General features: G+C 40.8%; 1 protein-coding gene across 2 annotated transcripts in view; it reads left to right on the top strand.

The window, feature by feature from the left end:
• The window catches only part of LOC108274940 (polycomb group RING finger protein 3), a 78,292-nt gene that overhangs the window by 16,030 nt on the left and 40,592 nt on the right, over positions 1 to 21,670 (top strand). For both annotated transcript variants that reach the window (XM_053685913.1, XM_017485374.3), the window contains exons 2-6: positions 8,315 to 8,398; positions 12,540 to 12,657; positions 13,630 to 13,726; positions 18,465 to 18,520; positions 18,652 to 18,762. In XM_053685913.1, coding sequence (XP_053541888.1) covers positions 8,384 to 8,398; positions 12,540 to 12,657; positions 13,630 to 13,726; positions 18,465 to 18,520; positions 18,652 to 18,762 — 397 coding nt within the window. In that variant the 5' untranslated portion in view covers positions 8,315 to 8,383. The remainder of the gene's footprint in view (positions 1 to 8,314; positions 8,399 to 12,539; positions 12,658 to 13,629; positions 13,727 to 18,464; positions 18,521 to 18,651; positions 18,763 to 21,670) is intronic.

Below are 21,670 nucleotides of genomic sequence, written 5' to 3' on the forward strand. Positions count from 1 at the left end.
TAGTGAAGAGGGCGGGCGAAAAAAAGAGACGTCAGTTACTGTTCAACTCCAAAATGACTTTAATGAGTTTTTATAGATTTATAGGGATCATCGTAACCGTCTCATCACTAAAAGATACCCTATGTTTTTGACTAAAGACTAATTTCTGAATATTTAATGAGAATAATATATTACACAATAATACTTTGTCATTGTTATTGTAGTAACAGTTGAGTTGGGATTTAGAAACAGTGGTTAAAAAGAACACCATTTCCTTTGTGGCTCTGCCGCGTTGCCTAATCTGTGTCACCTGCCTCATTTTCCCTGTGATGCGCCGCCTAAACTGGTCCATGCATATTTGAACATGATTTTGGACTGTGTTTCATTAACATTTTATGCTACTTGCTTTGAAAATAATCAGCAGTGAAAACTGTGTTTTGTGATGCGATAAAAACATAAAGCCAACAATTTACCTCATGGTTCCTTTAACTTGACCTTTTTTACTGCATTATTTAAAGTGCACCTATTATAGTTTTTCTAATATTACCTTTCATGTAATGTGTTGTAGAGCTGTTTGTGAATGTAAAAAGTCACCAAAGTTATCAAAGCGTTATTGACTCCTAAAAGAAGGAAGCGATTCTGAACAGCTGAAACGAGTTGTTAGTAATGCCAGATTTTACTTCCTGTACTAACTTGCGTAGGTTTGTAGCATAAAGCCCCGCCTCTGGTCTTCATCGGCTGCTTGCGAACAGATGGAGCTGAAACTTGTTAGAGTAGTGGGCGTTTCCTTTTTGAAACACACTGACAGCGGTAGACCAATCATAACGGACTGGGACATCTGACCAATCAGAGCAGAGTATGCTCTCTGAAAGGAGGAGCTTAGAACTTAGAATGAATCCTTTAGAACGGATCATTTAACGAGTCGTTTGTGACTCTAGGGGGGGAAATGCTTATATTTGAATGCTTCAGTTTAAATTATGAGCACATTAAAGTGTTTTTTCACCTTTGATGCATGTAAATCTATTGTATGAGACCTTTAAAACACAATTAGGCATGTTTCAAAATCATAATAGGTGCACTTTAAACAAATGTCACTTAATGCGTTACTTTAACGTTACGTAAGGTTCATGATTTGTTCATGTTCACTAATGCAGTAAACAATGTTGGTTAAAGGAACCTCACTGTAAAGTGCTAATCAGCGTAATAAAAAGAATTTACTTTTGGTACAGAACATTTTATTCACTGCAGTTAATGCGTTGCATGTCTGTATGCGGTCACACACCGAGACGGCTTGCTTTAAAAGCTGTAAACCATCCTTTAGATTTTGATTTTGACCCAGTGTTTTTCTAGGAAACATTAACTGCTCATTTGGGGTCCTTTACATATTGAACTCAGCACGTCAAAAGCAGAGCAGTTTGTTTCTATTAGGCCAGCTGAACCCAGAGCCCTCATTCATGGTTAGTAGTGTGTGTGTGTGTGTGTGTGTGTGTGTGTGTGTGTACCAGTGCCAGTGTCTACTTGTCCAGCAGCACTGCTGGACAACACTGGGTCCTTTGTGAGAGCCAGTGTGTGAGAATCTGCGTACAAGGCGGTAAGCGCTGGTTAAGAGAGCGTGGCCATGCATGCCCCCTGCACAGATCATCCTCACTTCTGGAACACGAGCCAGGGTTCATGCGAGGTCGACCTCCGTGCGTCTCTTTTAAAACGTGCAAATGCATGCCTGCTATTTCTGTCAACATGGTGTGTGTGTGCGCTTCCTTGTCAGTGTGTTTACAGTTTTAGTGTCTATGACAGCCTGTTTGTGCAAGGGAAGTATCTAGTCCATTTAAAGAGATCCAGACTTCGAAGTTCACTGAAGTTTGTCTGGCTACTTTATAATGTGGAGCATAATAGACATAGTTGTGTGATTGATTCATCATTTGTTTGGCTTTGTGATGCGATATTTCTGAGCAGGTCTGAGCCATACTTCTGGAAATCAAAACGGTGTGCAAGGCTGAATGAATGTTTCCACGAAGTAAATATGGGTGAATGGGGAAAAGGTTGCACAGCTCATGGTTTTTAAATGGGAAAAGGAAAATAGCGCTATTTTTAAAATGTATCCAGAAACAAACAAACAAACAAAAAAACAACAACTAACAAACAAAAGTTCTGAAGTAAAATGTGGGTTTCTACTGCAGTAGGACAGCATTACAAATGACACGAGGCAAAAATCAACAAGAACGATATATTCTTGGAAGAGAGTCTAAAGAAAGAGTTATTTCATCTGAAGAAGGAAGTGGCAAAGTTATTACTGATGTCAAATTTAGGGATGTGACAAATATTTGGAATGAACAGATAATGTTTTGTAAGCAGATAGAAATACAGATGCTGATAGGAAGCGGAGTATTTTGTCTCTGTGTGTGTGTGTCTTTTGTTAGTGGTTTGCTCCAGTTGTCTGTCCTAAACACTCCGAAAAAACACACACACACAAGAAATATGCTTTTATTTATAAAAAATGCTGATCTGTGTGCTGTGCACAGCACATCTGATTTATTTATTTTTTATTGTTTTCCATTGTTTATCAAATGAAAATCTTCCTGAAAACTCATACAGACTTACAGTTAACACACACGTTTCAGTTGTGATTATTTTGTCTTCTTATGTAGACATTCTGAATGTGTAGCTTCTGAAAGGCAGTACTCTGTAAGATCTTTTAACAAAATAATGACAACAAATCAATCCTGTTCAAAAGTTTACACCCCCCTGGCTCTTAATGTAACGTGTTAGCTCCTTGAGCATCAGTGAACGTTTGCACCTTTTTGTAATAGTCATGTACGAGTCCCTCGGTCGTCCTCGGTGTGAAAAGATGGATCTCCGCATCATATAGCGAGTGTTGGAAAGGGGTCAAATATGCAGAAGATGCTGGAGAAGCAAATAACGTGGACAGTTTAACTGCTCTGGACAAACAAGGGACTCATGAAGAACGATCGCAAAACATAAAAACATCATTGATCATCCAGATAACAGCACACAGTATTAATAATCAAGCATATGTAAACATTTGAACTGGTTCGTTTGTGTAAATTCAGTCATTATTGTGTCTTGTGAACTATATGTAAACATCTGTTATGTGAAATAGCGTATTCAGGGAAGAGCTAAATAAAAAAAACAATGCAATTTTTATGATCTGTTATTTTGAACATGAACATTTTGCACGTTCTGCAAGCCGTATTTAAGCTTATGACCACAACTGTATAATCAAATGGCTTATAGGACCCCATTTTGACTCACTTCGTAGTAAATTCTGATATCATGCAAGTTTCTCTGAAATTTCTGGAGTGTAACAAACCCAAGAACTGGAGTAAATCTGTTAACACGTTATTACGTGGATATTGCTGTCGATTGTAGTCAGCTAATCTGTTTCCTGATTTGGGAAAGATGTTAATAGTTCTCTAGCTTACTCAGTCTCATTACTGGCCAGAAAACTCCACTGGGTGTCTGAGACTGATTATGAACTCTCTGGATGTAGCTGAGGTTGAGGAACTGCAGAAGTTCAGGAGTCGAATAAAGTTATGTTCTGCTATTTGTTGTCATATTTAGTGAATTTAAAAAAAAACAACAAACGCCTTTTTCCCAGCAGCCCTGAAAACTAGTAATCTGATGGAGCTGGAATTGATCTGTCAGGACGGATGAGGAATGAATATCATAGCTGAGAGGATCCGAATCCATACTGTAATACGATCTTACAGAAGGCCGCTTTATAGTGCACTCAGCAGATGAGCACGCTGTCAAACTCGGCAGGGTTTCCACTGCGTACGGTGCTTTCTAAGCACACTGCCTAATTTCACACGTTGCTAATGAGAGTCTTCTGGTGTTGACAGAAGTACGTCCATGTTTGTTGCCTTGTACATGACTTGTACATGACTGCCAATGTTTTAAGGAACCTGGGTCACATACTAGTTGTTCTCAACTTGTGAATGAGACGAGCCTCAATTTCCCTGCGACTAGATCATCTGGACAGACAGAACGCTAGCTGGTCAGGATTTCAATACGCCACATTGTGGTATTCGGCTAAAATATCTTACCTGAGGCATCAATAAAGCCTCAGAGAATATCAGCAAGCCGCTTTGCAACTGCATTATTTATTTTTCCCCAGCTGATATTGAGTATTCCTCTGCGTGATTAGGTAGTGCTGATTGATTCACGTGCGTAGTGTGAGGCCCTGTTTACACTAGTGCTAGATCCTCGTCCACACTGGCGTTTCCTCCACACTACACGACTGAATACGCATGTCACATGACCATTCATGCACACTGGGCATGTGCATACAAGCGTAAATAAGTTGGTTGCTAGTCACCGGCAGGCACAACAAACCGGCGGTCCATGTAGGGCTTACACCGCTTGAGATGAGATTTGTTGCCGATCGCTCTAATCATAGCTCGCCTCTCGCGCATGTAGGCAGCTGCAGTATTAAATGCAAAACTTAACTGCACACCTTCTGCTAAGAATGACGACAAAGCCAGCAAAGCTTGCGGTTCAGTCTCCGTGTTGTTGTGTATACGATCAAGGTAGCGTAACGGTCATGTGGTAGGGGCTTGACGAATCGGGGGAGGACACGCAGTGATCCAGAAGAGCCAATCACGGGGTGAATGTGGGCGAAGCCACGCCTCCGTTTTCAAAAGTCTTCGTTTTGGTCTGTTTACACTGAAACGCGAGCCCGAAGTTTTCAAACTAAAACGGGGTCTTCGGCGTTTCCAAAAGGCTCCGTTTTCGAGGGTGGAAAACGCCGGAGTAGTGTAGACGACAGGCGTAAACGTAGCAACAGTTAAACGGGGCCAAAGCCTATGGACCTGTTTTAGCACAGACTGATCAGTGATGAAGATAACGGTGTACCTTATTGTATACTGGGCTTATTGTATACTTGAATTTGCAGTATGTATGTATTATGTATGTATGCAAAGCAAAAAAATCCTCATTCAAATATTTAAGTGGTGAACAAGTCCGCTTTGTTAAAAGGGCATGAAAAAAAAAATAGGTGTGATGAAGACGGTATAGCCTAAAACAATTAAATATAGCGCTAAATATCACTTGATAAGAAAATCATATCTCACCATTGAGAGTTCTTCTAAGTGAAGGAGTTTCTCCTTAACACCGAATCACAAAACAGCTGAGAGGAACTTGTACTGCAGAATTCCTAAATTAAGAGGTTGATCTCATTGCTACATGCGACTGCATAATTCAGGAATGAATATCATCAATGATTTGCTTTTAATGTGTAAATAGTGTGTTGTTTCGCATATAGCGGAGTGCATCCATGCTTGGGATGTGAGGAAATGTCTTTAAACTCATATAAGTGTAGTAAAAAAATTATGGAATGTGAACCGCAGAGGTTTCAGCAACTGTATGTGGGGTTTTAGGCCGATACTCAAACAGTCAGGTTTCAGTATCAGTCAGGGGGTTTTGTGTGAAATGAGTGCTTTTCGTCGTCTGGCTAGGAAAAAAAAAAAAAAAAGACCTGTCCAACATGTCTTGATTTGAGAGTTTAGAAATGCTCCTTCAGTTGCACCAGGTCCCTTGTGGACACACCTGGGATGTATTTTGTATGAATATTAAACATTATGAAAGATTCATTTTCAGTAGTTAAATGCATTTAAAAAAAAAAAAAAAAAAAAAATCTTTCCCACTTTGTTTTTAAAGTGACAGTCCTATCATCAATTTTTAAGGTGTTCATTCTGTAGGTATTTGTAGGTTTCTCAAAGCGGTTGTACAGTCATACTCTTTTACTCCAGTTATTAAAGGATTTCCAGTCACACACATTCGGTCCCGTCTGATTCCATAGCTCTCAATTTAGCCACTGGTATATTTTGTTTTATGTGTACACTGGTGTATGCACACAGTCGTACGCATAGCCTTTCAAAGTACACTGCGTTTGACATGTACTCGTACACAGGCAGTCGATGCATGCACATTATGACAACTTGCACTACCTTTCCTGGCCTACAGGAGTCAGTACAGAGCAGTAAAGCAGGTGTTCTGGTGTGTAGGACGACAACGAAGAAGAATCACAACAACACTAAGAACAATGCTCGGGCAATCTCTCGCCACGATTATCACCCATATACAAATCCGTATACTCTTTAAGGCTAGAATTATACAGATGCTGGGACTTTCTAACCTGCACTCATTTCCTTCGCTTCCGTTTATTCAGTTTTTTCTTCGACTACCTTGAGAATCAGCAGCCCTGGGTCAGTACTGCCACCTTGTGGAACAACTAAATAGTGCAAAAGAATTAAATGCGCATGTGCAACCTGTGCGTATAAAATAGACGCGGTTCGAATAATCTGGCAGCGTGTGTGTACAGTACACGCGTATGCTGTTCCTAGCGTATGTGTAAAAAGTGACGCATACTTTCAGCTTTACTTCCTGAGTTAATTGTACTGCAGTAGTCTAATAACATCAGGGAGTCCTCTGGTTTATCTCTTACTTTTTTTTTTTTTATAACAGTTGTTGGAGGAGAAAGTCCTCTGGCTGTACCCCATCAGTTTGGTAACATGTCCCTAGTCACATTGTGCTCGTCTGTGTAACCTAAGGGAAGTCATTTCATGGGCCGGTGAGCAGATGGAAACACTAATGGTGACTGGTTTATTCTCTTTGCCTGGACTCTAGGATGAGCTGCTGAAAGCCAAACAGAGAGCATGCTGTATTCGTGTGTGTGTGTGTGTGTGTGTGTGTGTATCTAGAGTATTTTCAGCAATGCCACTGTGTGTTGTCACATAGCCCAGTGCTGCCTACTCCTCTGCAGGAGTGAGTGATGTGAAACACACACAAACATCATGTAATTTTTCTCTTTAGGTTCCAGTACATGCCTGCCTGTATGTACATGTAGGTTTCTGTTGACCTTCATTGTGTGTATGACCTCCAAAATCTGTATCCATGAAACATGGCCTTATTTGTAGTACAAATATTTGTTATGGGATAACAAATGTGCTGTTTTTTTTTGTTGGTCTTTTTTGGGGCAGAAATGATCATAACGTGAGCAACATTTTCTCCTAGTATTATTTCCAACCACTGTGCAAGGAATTTAATTGTATGGGCAGTGTGAGGTTGATTAGTTTCCAAGAACAGCTCATACCAAAGTGTTATATTCTACATCATACACAGCAATTTGCAAACACCAACCATTTTCGTTAATTAAGGAATGACTTTCTATCCATTTTATTTAACTACTGTTCATGACTCCACTATCAGAAAGACACTGGGCAAAAATGGCATCCATGGAAGAGTGGTGAAGTGAAATCCACTGCTAACGCAGAAGAACGTTAACGATCGTCTGAATTTTGCCAAAACACACCTCGATGATCCTCAAACCTTTTGGTAGAATGTTCTGTGGATTAATGAGTCGAAAGTGGAATTGTTTGGAAGACAGGGGTCCCGTTACATCTGGCGTAAACTAAACAATGAATTCCACAAAAGGAACATCATACCTACGGTCAAGCATGGTGGTGGAAGTGTGATGGTGTGGGGATGTGTTGCTGCTTCAAGGCTTTTAATTGAGGGGAAACATGAATTCTTCTCTCTACCAGAAAATCCGAAAGGAGAATTTTACAGTCTTCAGTCCATAAGTTGAAACTCAAGCGCAACTGGATTATGCAGCAAGACAATGATCCAAAGCATAGGACTAAATCCTAGTCTTAGAAGTAAGTGAAAGACTGCTCTCCAGTTATTGTAAGTGTTTGGTTGGCGTTATCGCTGCTAAGGGTGGCACAACCAGATTTTAATTTCAAGGGGGCAATTTTCAAATTGTTGAAAGGTGAAATAAATAAAAATGGCATTATCTGTTTACTCAGGTTGCCTTTGTTTTTATGTTGTATTTCGTTTGAACATCTAAAACTATTTAGTATATGAGATATACACATAAAACAAGCAATCGAATACTTCTTTCACAGCGCTGTAGCTCTCCAGGAACAGGGTTGTTGAGCACTGGTGTAGTATGTAGTATTGTGATGACATGCTAAAAAATTCAGAAGAAACATGAAATCTGAAGAGTAAATTGCCCTATGAACTTTGTCCTGTGCAGATAGTATTGTTTGAGAAGGCTTCTTAAATGTTTCACTGATATGGAAATGAAGATTCAGATGCTGTTCAGAGTTCAAGACTCTCTAGCTGTACTCGGAGCTTTTAATTAGCATCTTGTCCTCGTCAGACTTTGAACGCCGCTTGAACGTATTCTGTGAATTATTCTTGAACATATTTGTTACACCAAATGTACTTATTCTTCTCCTTTGCATCTCTTTCCAAACGTTCCTTCATCCAGGTGGTTTTTCCCTCAATGTTCTTCTGTGTGTTTGTTCTGTAGGTGTGTGAGCAGTGGTCCATGATGCACAGCTAATGCTGGCCTGGCTGCCTCTCTGTCTGCAGTAGATTCATGGCAGCATTAGGGGTAAGCTTACACCAACACACACAACCATGTTTTTTTGTTTGGTTTTGTTTTTAAATCCACCAGTGAGGAAGGATCACCTCAGATTGACCTCGCAGCGCCTGTTAAGACTAAATGCATGAGCGCGAGGGAAATTTACTCTCACCCTGGTCCACTGGGTCAGAACGCTTTCCAAGATGTTCTGAATAACACAGTACTCTGTTTAAGCGCAACATGCAGGACGTGCCATCGAGCTAGAAACGAAAATGTCCGAAAAGGCTCATTAGCAAACCCACATCCAGGACTATTCATGACCTGGCAGAGTGAATGGAAGTAAATTATAATATGTCTCATTTTATGTAGCGCCTTTCCAGAGCTCAAGGACGCTTTGCAATACAATGAAATGTAAACGATGAAGAACCCCGGACAAACACACAACGTGTAAAAACAATGAGCATCCAAACACAGGAAAGAAACACACAGTAAAGTCATTGAGAAAACGCATTAGGACAGATAACGCTGAGAAAACGGATATATTTTTATTATGATTTGAACTCGGAGATGGATGCGATGCTGTGAAGAGTGAGAGCGCTACAACACTGAGAGACCTGCCACCCACAGCTGAGAGACGAGATCAAGGGACAGAGAGAAGTCCGAGCCCAGAGGACCTCAGAGAGCGGGACAGGGAGAAGCAGTTCACAAAGATAGCGAGGTGCCAAACTGTGAAGTAATTTAAATGTGAGCAGGATTATTTTATATTTAATACGAAACAAAACCGGTAGCCCGTGCAGTTCAGACAGGATTGGAGTAACGTGATCCGAGCGCTGTGTGTGTGAAGTCTAGCCGCAGAGTTTTGAATATATTGCAAAGTAGCAATAGAATTAGCAGATAAACCAATGAGGAGAGCATCGCAATAGTCAAGCCGTGAGGAAATAAATGCACGAAGCAGTGTTTCAGCGTCGTTGAGGCTAACGAAGGGACTAAGGCGAGGCGAGCGATGCGACGCAGGTGAAAGAAACCAACTTCAGAAACTTCAGAGTTAATGCCTAATGATGCCTAATTTTTTTTTACAGTACTAGATGGTTTAATGAAAGTGCTATCGATGTCACAAGTAAGGTTATAGAGGATATTTCTAGGACGTGTCGGTCTTCCGTCACGTACTCGACCTGTGTGTTCAGTGACTGGCTGTAGCATGAGCAGCAGCTCAGAAAGATGTGGAGTCTCTCTTCGTGTCAGGAACAAGCATGTGTTATAAAGTGTGGGAGAAATTGAGAGTAAGTGTGTTTTTAGAAAAGGGGAAATAATGATTACAAAAAAAAAAAATACATTCATATGGCATTTTAGTAAGAACACCTGTACACCTGCTCATTCATGCGGTTATCCAATCAGATGGCAGCAGTACAGTGCACAAACACATACTGATACTGATAGAAGAGCTTCAGTTAATGCTCACAGGTAAAATCAGAATAGGGAGGAATGTCATCTCAGTGACTTTGACCTTGGCATAGTTGTTGGTGCCATATGTTTATTTACCTTTTAATTTTTAATCATTCGGTTAAGTGATGTCAGCTGCGCTCTGGCGGTTATGCTAATGCACTATAGTACAGTGAGCTACACTTGTTTAGCTGCATTAGCACTATCTGACCTTAATGGCACTCTTCAGTAGGTCTGTTAAATAAGCAAGATGATAATCAGGTAATGGGAACTGCAGAAGGAAATGTAAACCGTAAAGTAAGAAGAACAGAAAGCAAAAAATATATAAGAATAGAAATAAAGGGAGAATAAATTAATTAACCCGAAAAGTAAGTATTTTTTTCGTGATCGTTTAGTTCATCATTGCTTTGACTTTCTTTTTTTTTTTATTTAATGAAATTGTATTTATTTATTTATTTATTTTACTCTTTAAAGAAATTTTAAACACTTTATTACTGAACAGAGGATGTAATTCAGTGTAAACCATGTCACCGTCATGTCTGTGATGGTTGGCATAGCTTAGCATCAGAAGCTTGCATGGACTCGGGTATTGTACGGATGTCAGAATTGGCTCAATACCTTGCATCAGCTTATTTATTGAATGTAAAATAAATGGATTGGCGCTAATACTAAGAGGAAGCCTTGTGATTTGCCTTGTAGTTGGCTTTTCTGGTCAGGGATGTTCGTCTGACTGTGTGTGCATCTCAATCATCTCCTTAGTTCAGTAGGCAGGGCAGTGATCAGGGAGTCGGACATTTTAAGGGCTGTCTCAATCACAAAATCCTTCCAGTGCACCGGAACAGTCGCCTCTTTAAAAAAAATCCCACAATGCACTGCGAAAACCAGGGAGCATCGATGCTCACTATGTTCCCTTACTGGAAATGACGTTTTGTCTTCTGAAGCCTCTCAGCTTGAAAAAATGGCAGATGAACTCTCGGCCAAATTCGTGTACAAACGTAAGGAGCTTCTTATCGTTGTTGTAACGCTCAAATGATTACTTAACGTTATTGGTTTTTAACTTTATTTGACGTTAAATATACAGGGTTTTTTTTTTTTTTTTTTTGTCTAACTACTTTTAAGTGTTTAACGATTTATAAAAAATCCACTAGCTAGTGTAGGATCCTGCTTCAACACTTGTGATTAAGCTAACAAATTGATATGACATTGTTGTTGATAAATGCCAGTGGTGACATTTTACAACGTGAGTATATTGTCATGTCACTGGAAATTGAGTCATCATTTTCCCAATGTGTAGTGAGCCAGGGTCCTTACCAGTGCACAAACTCGTGTATACGACCTAGGGAGCTAGGGACGTGATTGAGACACACCCTGTGTCTGTCGTTTGGTCATTATGAAGATCAAAAAGAGAATATGAGATGAAACTTTTAAACATTTAAGTTTACTTAGGTATTACTTAGTGCAGTGGTTCTCAACGGGGGGGGGGGTCAGAGATCAAAAGAGGGTGCAAATTGTTTTCAAGAAATGAACACAGACAGGGCATCGTTTGGGTACCAGGTGTATTTTATTTCTTTTCATATAGAATGTGTGTAAATGGAAAACCCTGTGTTCTCTCTCCCTCTGCATTTTCTTTTTGCTGGGGAGAGGCGGAGCTTAGCCTGCCTTTTATCTAGCTGTCAGTGCAAGCCTGTGTTAGTGACTTTTTAGACCCCTTTAGTGACTCTCTTTTTTGCAAAAACAAACAAACAAACAAAAAAAAAAAACGCCTAGTGACATATCTAGCGACTCTTTGGACAATCCTTAGCAACTTTCCAAATGTCACCAGTCCTGTCCTGCAAGCGCGAGGTCTTGCTTTCCCGCCGCACTCACACCTCTCTCTGCGTCTGCTCTGTTCAGTGAGTCTCTGAGAGCCGGAGATTTAACAATGCCACGGATAAGGAGACGCGCAGTTCGTCCCAATTTACCTCATTCGTATGAGAATGTTTTTAGAACGCAAGACGAACGTAATGCAACATGATTTACATGTAAAATAATCCACGTTATTACTGCATAGTTCTCTTGTTCAAAGTCGTTATAGTGTTCAGAAACATGTTATATCGTTCATGTTCCATACCTGTCCGTCGTATAGTTTTATAAAAGTTATGAAAAATCCCAAGTTATGAAAAGTAATTTCAAAAAGTACAAAAACACAAAAGCTAAAGAAATCGATCAAAACAGATTATAGATTAGGTTATATATAGATAGATTTGATATAGAATAGATAATCCAATATGGGGGGGGGGGGGGGTGATGTGGACATGCCACCTGATCGGGGAGGCTTAGGGGGGACTTTAGTTACAAAAGGTTGAGAAGTTGTGACTTAGTGTAACCATATTAGCTTTAAAAGGCGTAACGTGCGTGTTGAGCTCGTGCCGTACGTGAAGCTAACAAAAACAAACCTGATGTCCTCCTCCGGTGTTGATCTAAATGCAGTATAAATCACTTCTATGCTACATTCAGACCTGCATGTATGATCAGGATGGTGTATGGTGAACTTCTGAGACTCAGGATCTGTCTTTCTGTCACACGTTGCTTTGTTCTAAATAAGACCAAACTGAGAGAATTACTAAGCACATGTATTCCACTGCTAAATAACGAGGAACGAATTGATTGGACAGCTTTGTCTTTGTAATCTATTTGTATCATTTGTTTTGTTTTCTGGCTTTTTTTTCCCCCCACCTCATTTGTTCTCCAGAACCCCGAGATGCTCACAAGGAAGATCAAACTGTGGGACATAAATGCCCACATTACATGTCGCCTGTGTGAGGGGTACCTGATCGACGCCACCACTGTCACCGAGTGCTTACACACCTGTGAGTGTCCACACACACGCACACACACACTCGAGAACACTACATTTCATGCACCTGGTTTTCTTTCATTTACTCTGTTATTACGTATCCTGCCGGTTTATTAGGTACACCTACTTGGATTGACCCTCAGTAGTCCATTTGCTACTATGCACCATTTTCCAGCCCCTTTTTACCCCATGCATTAGTGAAGTGGAACCATTGGAGTGTTATTTATTTTGGGAGGTGGATCATTCTTGCCACAACTGTGTTACCAACATGGTAGTGGTTTGATGGTGTGTGCGCTACTGATACAACTTTTGATGCACCCCTTTCGGATTGAAAATAGTATGTAAACCAAGAACATGCAGCTAGTAGCAGTCAGCTGGTCAATAACACACACTGCACATGAAAAAGCTCAACTAGTCTCCAACTGAACACTTATAAATACTAACAAGGACGGCGTTTGCCGATATACCCGTACAGCACCACACACGCACGCCACCATGTGACGAACATGTCAGGGTCAGCGCTGAGAATGACGAATCGTACATTGGAGTCGGTATAAAATGGCTAATAAGTATACTTAAATATTAAACTGCAGCGGAGTCTGTTCAGACGTTAAGAGAGACTTACGAAGTCCACAGAGAGTCCTTTTGGGGCATTTGTCCAAGTCTAGAGAGCTTTTTAAACTTTGTTTTATAGCGGTAATAAACAGTAGAGGGGGCCCTTGTGCCACTCATGAATATAACACACAGAGGCTGTGTTGGACGGGCTTTCACTGTGGGAGGAAAAAGAACGAATCATTGTGTCATGTCTCATTTTTCATAAATTTTTTTTTTTTTTTTTTACAACAGAATCAGTCGATACATCATATGAAGCTGCACGCTGTTCTGTCATCCTTGCACCTTGCATTCCTTTACTCGCATGCAGGATATTATGCCTTTCCAGTGATCTAATAATATTGTGTGTGTGTGTGTGTGTGTGTGTGTACAGTCTGCAGGAGCTGTTTAGTGAAATATCTGGAAGAGAACAACACGTGCCCCACGTGTAGGATTGTCATTCACCAGAGCCACCCACTGCAGTATATCGGGTGAGTGTGTACTGCAGCAACCAGATGCCACACACACACACGCTCACACACGCGGCATGCAGATGACTCTGATAGAGTACAGTCCATCGCAGCACAGTAGGGCATCATGTTCTCAGCTGTGTTTCTGCTACGTTCTCTGTGCTCTTCGCTGCTCTCGCTTTAGGGAAAGTGACGCGCTATAAAATGTGTATAAAAAGCTAAGAGTGGGTGTAGTCCGCCTGCCCTCATGTTTGCCCTTTCTCTCTGTCTGACTCTGTGTCTGTCTCGCTGTTTGTACGTTTCAGACATGATGATGAAAATTCCTGCAGGATTATGACTGTAAATCGTGCTGCTTTTAGAGCCAGCGTTGCTAAATGTTTGCGTGGGCAGCGAAAGTCATGATTCACAGGCCCTTTAGTGAGAGTTCTGACCAGGCAATGATGCTCATTTTGTGGTACAGTTTGATATTTTTATTGCATATGCAGTTTATTGCTACTTGTCTTCCTCTAGAGCATGATGGTCGTACCGGTGAAGGGTAAAGCCAGTTGTGTTATCCGGGTCGAAAGCCGAGAAATAGAAAAAGCTTAAATGGATGGCTCAGAGAGTGTCTGGTGTCTTTTGTACACTTTTCTGGCCACAAGCTTCAGCATCTTGACGGCTGCAACCTGACGTTTGTTCTATACACACCGTATCCATACAGTGGCTTCTGAAAAAAAACTTTGACACAATGAGGTTTTAGCACAAGAAAAGATAAAGGTTCAGATTGTGTAACTGTGTAAAAAGGTTTTGATTGAAATGTTTTGTTTTTTTTTTAAACAAATAACCAATCACAAACCTCTCCCAGAGACATTCCTGACAATGTCAGTCAAGTAGCCAATTCTCCTAAAAGATCATGACTAATTACGTAACCACAAGTGCCAGACTTTCTACCGACAGCTAGAAGTCTGACTAGACTCGACTTGAATTACGTGCTACGACATTCTCTATTGCTATTCACAATGTTTTCTTTTATGCTTGATGAATAATACGCTAAATTCATGTAATGTGAAACAATTGACGAGGACTTCCCATTATTCCGATTTGATAGTGGCCACGCGTTGCCGTTCTGATAATAGGCATGCTCGAGTAGGAATATTATTAGGTGTAATTGATTTTTTTTTTTTCCTCCCCATTTCGCAGGGCAATAAGGTTTAGTTGGCATCAAAGCTACCAAATGTCCATTTCATGATTATCGTTAAAGATTAAAAGGTTTTCCCCCCGAGGGGAATAGAGTATTATAATGGCAGCATTAAGAGCACTAATACAGCTATTTATGTCTGTAATAAAGTACTTGGCTGATCTGCAGCATTCCAGCCTATTTCGCAGCAATTTTAAATATTAAAGACATTAAATATTCACCATGGTGTCCAAACACACTGCAGGTCCAGACCTGTACTCCAGTGGGATCTCGACCGTGTGTAAAAATGAAAGGTGGTGATATTTTGAGGCCCGTAACAGTGCTGCGAGTGAAGTGTCCTTCCTGCCTATACATAATTAATTAGAATTTACTGTGCGTATTATCCACCTGTGCTGTTTGATCACTCATGAACAAATCTCTTTGTGTTTTATATCAGCCGTATCTCAATGAAGCTGAACAGACAAACATATTTATATATCCACAGTCTGTTGATTGTCTCTTTAAAAGCCAGACCCCTTTTCATCCCTAGGGCGCTCTGTGCCTGCTGAGGGGCATGACAGTGCTTGCTAATTGGGCTTGCGTTTCCCCAGTGTGCTGCAGTGCACACAGTGCACACATCCAGACATGCACAATACCTCATGCAGAGCCTGTTACTGCCCAGTAGGGGGCCACCAAGACACATTGAGCTCTTAGCTGTGATCTGCCCTTGGTATGAGTCTGCATTTTGTGTACTTGAAGTGTACAACACTACGGCACAACACCGAGTCTGACTTGACTGGATGCCTCGACATGTATTAAGATGCCATGCATAAATGCCATTAAATCTCTATAAAAGACCATGAGGACTCCTAAATGTATAACAAGATGAAGAAAAAAAAAAGCATGAAAAACAGCAGTACACATTATTGCACAAAACAAGCCTTCGAGAAAGAATTCTCGCTCAAAATAAAGGGCTCATTACTCACTACTGCCCACATGAAGCAGTTAGAAAAGCTGGCTGTAAAAGAAACATGATTCATTCACGCTGCAGTCATAATGCTGCAAACTCCTCTGTCATGTCTGATCTGGGACGATCTATACACCAGTGTGTGGTTTATCATGTACGTGCGTAACAAAATCCTAGCTATAGAGCTTGTGTACACTGACTCACAGCGCTGATGTAAGATCAGATATGTTCCTATCTGCAAACAGCAGAGGCACATACAGTCAAAAAAGGCAACCAGATTGTTCTGGCTGGGCAGGCCTGAGGGACACTGAGCCCTAAGGCCTTATGGCATGGTAACTGGGTCTCAGAGGAACGCTCCAGTATTAGGTTTTATCATCACAGGCTCAGCGATTGTGTCTCCAGAGAACCAACAAATGCAGGGACAGGCAGAGGCTAAAAAGCTGCTGTCATAACAGATAATGCGAGTATTTCACTGGGTCTTGCAGATTAAAGTTATTAGTAACCAGACTGATATAAAAGTTTTATACAGCTACACAATAATGACTAAAATAATCACCATCACTATACTGATCAGCTTTAAAACCATGACTGTTTAAAACCGTTATTTAGCAAATAATTACGAACAAAATACATTCACGTTGTGCGTTGGAAACCTGTATACATTGAATTCTCGATTCTGATTGATCAGAGGGTGTTGATTAATTGTTGTTGAATTCTCGATTCTGATTGGCTGACAGACCTTCTGAGGCGTGCGATTATTTTTCGGTAAAAGCACAGCTAAAGTAGTTCCAGTCAGGTCTTGAACGCATTACAGTTCCATATCACTTCGCCAAGCCAACCGAACTAATGGAAAGGTTGGCCTACTGTCCTCCACAGCACACACATTTAACAACCAAATGACCGAACATTTAGATTTTCCAGAAATATGTAAGGAATAATTGATGACGGACTGCTGAATTATTGGAAAATAATGCGCACCCGAGGCGGTAATGCGGCCACCAGGCGACGCGGACACTCGAGCAATTGATATGTAGTTAGTGGGGAGTGAGGGGGTGAGCGAGGGGAAAAGAGAGAGCGCAAGAGAACACGTGATTGCAGTAATGAGACAGAAAAGCCGTTGAACAAGTATGAATATTTATTTACTTTTTTGTTGTAATTTCTGCAGTAATTTAAAAAAAAAACCCTGTGAAAAAGTAGGCTTATCGATATTTATTTATTTATCTATTTATTTATTTATTTATTTACTTGTTCTATTTTTATATTATCAGCATGAAACGAAAAAAACAGCTGTGAACTCTCTCTGTGTATCTCTCTCTCGCTCTCTCTCTCTTGCTTTCTCTGTCTCTTGCTCTCTCTCGCTCTGTCTCTCGTGCTCTGTCTCTCGTGCTCTGTCTCTCTGTGCGTCTCTCTCTCGCTCTCTCTCGCGCTCTCTCTCGTGCTCTCTCTCGTGCTCTGTGTGTCTCTCTCTCTCTCTCGTGCTCACGCTCGTGCTCTCTCTCTCTCTCTCTCTCTCTCTCTCTCTCTCTCTGTGAGTGTGTGTGTCTCTCTCTCTCTCTCTCTCTCTCTCTCTCTCTCTCTCTCTCTCTCTCTCTCACTCTCTCTCTCACTCTCTCAAGCCTCCGCTGCTAGCCCTAAAATGACATTTCGGAATCATCAACGGAGGCTTGAGATGGGATGCCTAATAAATTAGTTCCACACACAAGACCATTTTAAGGACAAAAACCTGACAAATGTCTTGGAATAAAACATCTGAACAATGTCTTGAGGTGTGCTAACTGTGGTTTAAGCGGAATAATTGTCTCCGGTACGTTGAATTGGTTACACCTCGGATGTGCATTATTTTCTAGTAATTCAACGGCCTGTCGTTAATTATTCCTTACATAACAGCTGTTTTGACTCTGGTCCCAGAGCAAATCACATGGTTATATTAAAGTACTCTTTCTGCATGTTACTGTTTCTGTAGTAACAACTCGCACAGGCACTACTGTGTTTCTCTATTGTCAGTTTCCTCTATATTTTAATCACTTGTGTTTATGTTTATGAATTTGTTATTATTTGTCAAACTTTTATTTTTATTCTTTGTTTTACTCTTCCAGTGTATATTCAACTATTATTATGCTGTTTCTTGTTTTGCTTCATTAAAACCTGTCTCTTGTCACTTGAATGAATTATCTTGTAACCATAAATATAAGCACAATATAAAATTGCTGCAAACTCTGTGTGCATAATAATGTGCATAATAAAGTGCATTTGTCTGCACTCTCAGTCTAAATGTGTTTAAGAAAATAATTTTTAAAAAATCCGATTTAAGAGTCAGATTTATACATACGAACCGAGAGCTTGTAGGTTTAATACACCAGTCAATAAACACCGATATCCCAAGTCAGCCAATTATTCCACTTTATCTATCTCACTTTATTTATTAAAATTAGTTTTGTTTGTAATAGATTAAGGAAACCAATTGCTGATCATGTTTAAATTATGATTAAGGGTGCTGCTGCAATACTTGAATTGAAATTACACACATAGATTACTGATCTGTTTATTTTCATGCTACGGATACATGTGCACTCCATTGCTCTACTTATCCTTGTTGCCATGTTCATCACATTTGCGTTTCTCCTTCTCCTCCTCAGCCATGACCGAACAATGCAAGACATTGTCTATAAGTTGGTGCCGGGACTCCAAGAAGGTTGGTGGTTTTTATTTATTTATTTGTCATCCCCCACACCGCATCATCCATAGATAAAGGACACACATAATGTTGCTATTGGAACAATGAGAGGCTGATTCTCAAGTCAATCTCGACATGTTTCTCTGCAGCGGAGTTGAAAAAGCAGAGAGATTTCTATCAGAAACTGGGCATGGAGGTACCCGGGGACATCAAAGGAGAGCTGTGCAACATGAAGGCCCACCTGGACTCGCAGCGCAATGGTACGTTTCACCCACACACACACACACACACTGCTAGCTGGTATGAAACAAGTCACAAGAGAGCTTCAGTACTGATCATTAGTATTATTATTGTCCACCTTCACACAAGGGCATCCGTGGCATCTTGCTATTTCATCACCTTCCACCCACGCCCTGTTTTGTTATGCCGCTCGGCCCAATTACAGTGCGGCTCTTTTAATGCGCACCAACTGCGCCATAGTAGGTGCTAATGGCTTTCCGGATGGATACCCAGGGGCTTGCCAAGCCTGCAGCCTTAATCATTGGCCTAATGCGCAAGCCCGACTTTGGTAATTAAGGCTCAAATGGAAGTGGAATTGGTCTCTCATTCCTGACTGTCACAGCACGTTTGGCAGGCCTACGCCTCGCAAGAAAGATTTCGTTTAAACTCTGCACTGCGTCATCGGCTTGTGCTTCTGCTCGCTCTGAGACGGAGAAGGAAAAGACTGACTGATTGAGAGGAGGTGTGAGATAGGAGGGGGGCACGGAGTAGCTCTTTGCTCTGTTTCTGAAGGAAGTGAAATGGCAGCGCGAGTGATTGGATGCTCTAATGGTGTCTGTACTGCTTGACAGGTGGCTTGAATATGTGCCTAGTATATGTGCAAATACTGTATAAATTCATAGTAGATTAACGTATCTTCTATATACACACACACACGAGTGTTCTATGTCTAACTTGTAGTGACAGTTGATCTTTTAAGAGAACTCTGGTGTCTGAAGTGATTAACATTCAAGAGTTAAGAGTTTATCGTCATCGTCTTGGACCGCAAATTGCAATACTGCTCCAAACAGTGCCGTTGTAACATATGTAAGAATTCAATTAAATCTGTAACGTATATCGAAAAAGAACTCGAGTTAAAAACACAACAAACTTCATGCACATACCACTACGTGCACGCAAATCGCAGTAAGAGACGAGATTAGAAAAGCACCACTTTATTCCACGATTGTGTGAAAGGCATGCTGCCCAGTCGCTGTCATCTTTTCTTACCCAGAAATGCTCCTGTCCTAGTTCGATCTCCAAATTTGTCCTTAGAAGGGGACTTTGTGTTCCCCCTAATCCCTTCATCATACTTATGAAAGAAGCTAAGAGTAAGAGAAGTTCTGAATGCAAGATTATTCAGTCCTTTAGACAGACCCTCTGTCCAGGACAGAAACGGGCACAGAATGAACCTCCATCCATGTCTTTCACCAGCAACTAGTCTAATTTTACAGGAAGTCCCCCTTTTGACAGCTTCAGTTTAGCTCCCTTTCACTTGGCTTGCTCTGCTCACAGGAGAAGAAATGGCCGAGAGGATATTCAGAGTTTCATCAGGAAGTAATTTTCCCAGGTTTTGGTTCATCTCAATTTTCAGTAGAACTTTATGTGAATGGTACCAACACAGCGCCTTTAAAACATAAAAATTACATAAATCTTTTAGGCATTTTAGATGAGAAGAGAAAACAGCCCTCAGTTTTCATTATGGGTGGACTGGAAAAAGAAAACAAAATGATATATTTTACCCCATTTTCTTCAATTTGTTCATCTGCCAATTGCCATCCTCTAGCTAACTCTCCCCTAGCTTACTGCAGCTAGTAACCAGGGAGTGTGCTTCCTCACCACGTCTTTCCTATCTGCTACTGCTCATGCTACATCACTTGGCAACTGTGATCCTCCGCTTACTTGAGCTCATACACAGTTGCCCATGATTGGTTAGCATCGCTCTGATTAACAGTGGGAGAGAGCATGCTATCCCTCCCACCCAAAGAGCACGGCCAATTTTGCTCTCTTGGTCTCCTGACAGATGGCTGTGGCATCCTCGGGATTTGAACTCACGATCTCCCTACGATAGCACAAATACTTTTCCTCTTGAGAGCCATGGAGAAAATTTCTCACAGTGAATTTTCTATTCTTAAGTTGTTCATTTGAAGCGGCTTCCTCACACTTTGTTTAAAGTTATATTCGAAGGTGTTTACACTGCTCTATAACATTGTTATAAATGCTAAATTGATTTACTTCTTCAGTGTGAACGTGTGTGTTAAAATCATTCATTTGGTCGGTCTGGTGATTTCAGTCCGTTGGAGGTGAGGGACATTTCTTTCCAGACGGGTTACGTCCACTTTGTCCTTGCTTGTCGAATGAGCTGCAGATGTTTTTATTAAATAGGTGTGCCTGTGTTTTGTGCATAAGTTTGACATAATTGCATTTTGGGCTGGTGGCGGAGCTGCTGGTGCTGGCGGTGCTGGTGGTGCTTACTGTTCCAGTGTGATAAATGAAGAAACTATGAGATTGCAGTCAGAGTTGTTGTTTTTGCCCACCATCTACCGCACCGGCTTAGTGTAAGACCGGGCAGCAAGCAATGAATAATGAATGCATAAATATGTTGGAATGAATTATAGATGATTTTAAAACATTTATCAAAAGCTTTTGTAGGCTGTGGAAATGCACACGCACAAGGACCCCAAACAAACACCTCAATGTAGATATCCGTAAATAACTTGGGTTTGCTATCCTCATGAACATTAAAAAAAAAAAAAAAATGTTTTTAAAAAGTCGCATCCTTCCAAATTCAGCCATGTTTATCAAGAGAATGGGAAAAAGACGGTGTTAAAAGCCTGTAAGAGCTTTCCATGCTCCTGTTTGACGTGTATAAGTGATGAACCCCACACCACAGGTTTCAGCTCATGCACTCTCTTCGTAGAAATCAGATTGTCAAGATGCTGCGAAAGCTCTTCAAAATGGCCCTTTTATTCCTCTGCTGTACTTACGGCTTGTGCAGATCCATTAATGGCTGACTGAACAGAAATAAGCTACACTGACTCGAAAGAAAAGCCACTGCACAATTTCATTTACTGTAAAATAAAATACTTTGCTTTGGCAGATGAATATACATTTCCATCGGGTTTAACG

The sequence above is a fragment of the Ictalurus punctatus genome, chromosome 14 (genome assembly GCF_001660625.3).
Source record: "Ictalurus punctatus breed USDA103 chromosome 14, Coco_2.0, whole genome shotgun sequence".
In the NCBI taxonomy this organism is placed as follows: domain Eukaryota; kingdom Metazoa; phylum Chordata; class Actinopteri; order Siluriformes; family Ictaluridae; genus Ictalurus; species Ictalurus punctatus.